At 43.4% G+C, this 1,276-nt stretch overlaps 1 protein-coding gene across 1 annotated transcript in view; it reads left to right on the top strand.

The window, feature by feature from the left end:
- The window catches only part of LOC107712392 (receptor-type tyrosine-protein phosphatase mu), a 251,734-nt gene that overhangs the window by 161,789 nt on the left and 88,669 nt on the right, over window positions 1-1,276 (top strand). Inside the window, exon 12 of the mRNA XM_016517630.1 lies at window positions 819-1,095. Within this exon, the coding sequence (XP_016373116.1) occupies window positions 819-1,095 (277 nt within the window). The remainder of the gene's footprint in view (window positions 1-818; window positions 1,096-1,276) is intronic.

Here is a 1,276-nt window from a genome sequence, read left to right as displayed (position 1 = left end):
TTTCAGCATCATTACTCCAGTCTTCAGTGTCACATGATCTTCAGAAATCATTCTAATATGCTGATTTGCTGCTCGAGAAACATTTCTGATTTTTATCAATGTTGAAAACAGTCGTGCTGCACAATATTTTTGTGGAAACCTGTCAGACTTTGTTCTGTGTTTTGTGTGTGTTTTGCTCCCGATGTGCCTTCCATGCCCATATTTGGTCCTTCCCGTTCCTGTCCTTATCTGTTCCAGGTGTCCCCTTTTCAGTTCTATTGATCCCAGGTGTGTCTCGTTATCCCATCGGCATGTCATTTGTATAAATAGTGTTCCTTGTTATCAGTTCGGCGTCCGGTGTTGTTAATGTCTGTGAATGTCTTCCTTCCCGCTACATGTGAGTTCCTGGTTCCCGTGATGTGATTAAAGTCTGTGTTTGGATTGTACTCCTGGTCTCCTCGTTCCTCGCTCCTCCACAGTAGCGCACACGTGACAAACCGTGCTACATTTTATTTTTCAGGATTCACAGATGAATAGAAAGTTCAAAGGAACAGCATTTATTTGAAATAGAAATCTTTTGGAACATTATAAATATCTTTACTGGCACTTTTGATGAATTGAATGCGTCCTCACTGAATAAAAGCATTGTTTGTGTGGGCTGTACAGTAATGTTTATTCTCTCTCTCTCTCAATTCAATTCAATTCAGTTAGTTTTATTGGCATGACAAAAGCACATTTTGCATTGCCAAAGCATGCATAGGAAAAGAGAACATATACGACAGTGTAATTTGGAACAATATAGCAATTGAAACAACATTTGAACAAGTAATCTCTCTCAGTGTGTATCAGGTGGTTGTTGAGGAGGAGCGTCCTCGAAGGGCTCGTGGAGGTGAAGCGGAGATCCTGCGCTGTTATCCGCTGCCAGTTCACTATCATAACGCCAGCTGGCTGAACTCTCAGTACTACTACAGCGCTGAGTTCCCCTCCGCAGGCATCTCATCTCCGCAGACGTTCACCGTCGGAGACAACCGGACCTACGGCGGATACTGGAACGCCCCGCTGCTGCCACACAAGAGCTACAGCATCTACTATCAGGCCGTCAGCGCAGCCAACGGGGTACATGCATTGATTCCCATCAATCTGAACCAGGTCTGACTCCAGATTCAGAACGTTCTGCTGTAGTGTGTCAGGAGGAAATATCAGTTTACATTTCCAAACATTCATTTAGCCATTTATTGTAATAATGCAGTGAGATATATGTTAGTGCTGCACACAGAGATGTGATCTGATCATCATC

Source organism: Sinocyclocheilus rhinocerous, unplaced genomic scaffold, assembly GCF_001515625.1.
Source record: "Sinocyclocheilus rhinocerous isolate Xijiao unplaced genomic scaffold, SAMN03320098_v1.1 scaffold1830, whole genome shotgun sequence".
In the NCBI taxonomy this organism is placed as follows: domain Eukaryota; kingdom Metazoa; phylum Chordata; class Actinopteri; order Cypriniformes; family Cyprinidae; genus Sinocyclocheilus; species Sinocyclocheilus rhinocerous.
Note: the sequence above shows the minus strand (reverse complement) of the source record. Positions and strands in the feature narration are given on the sequence as shown.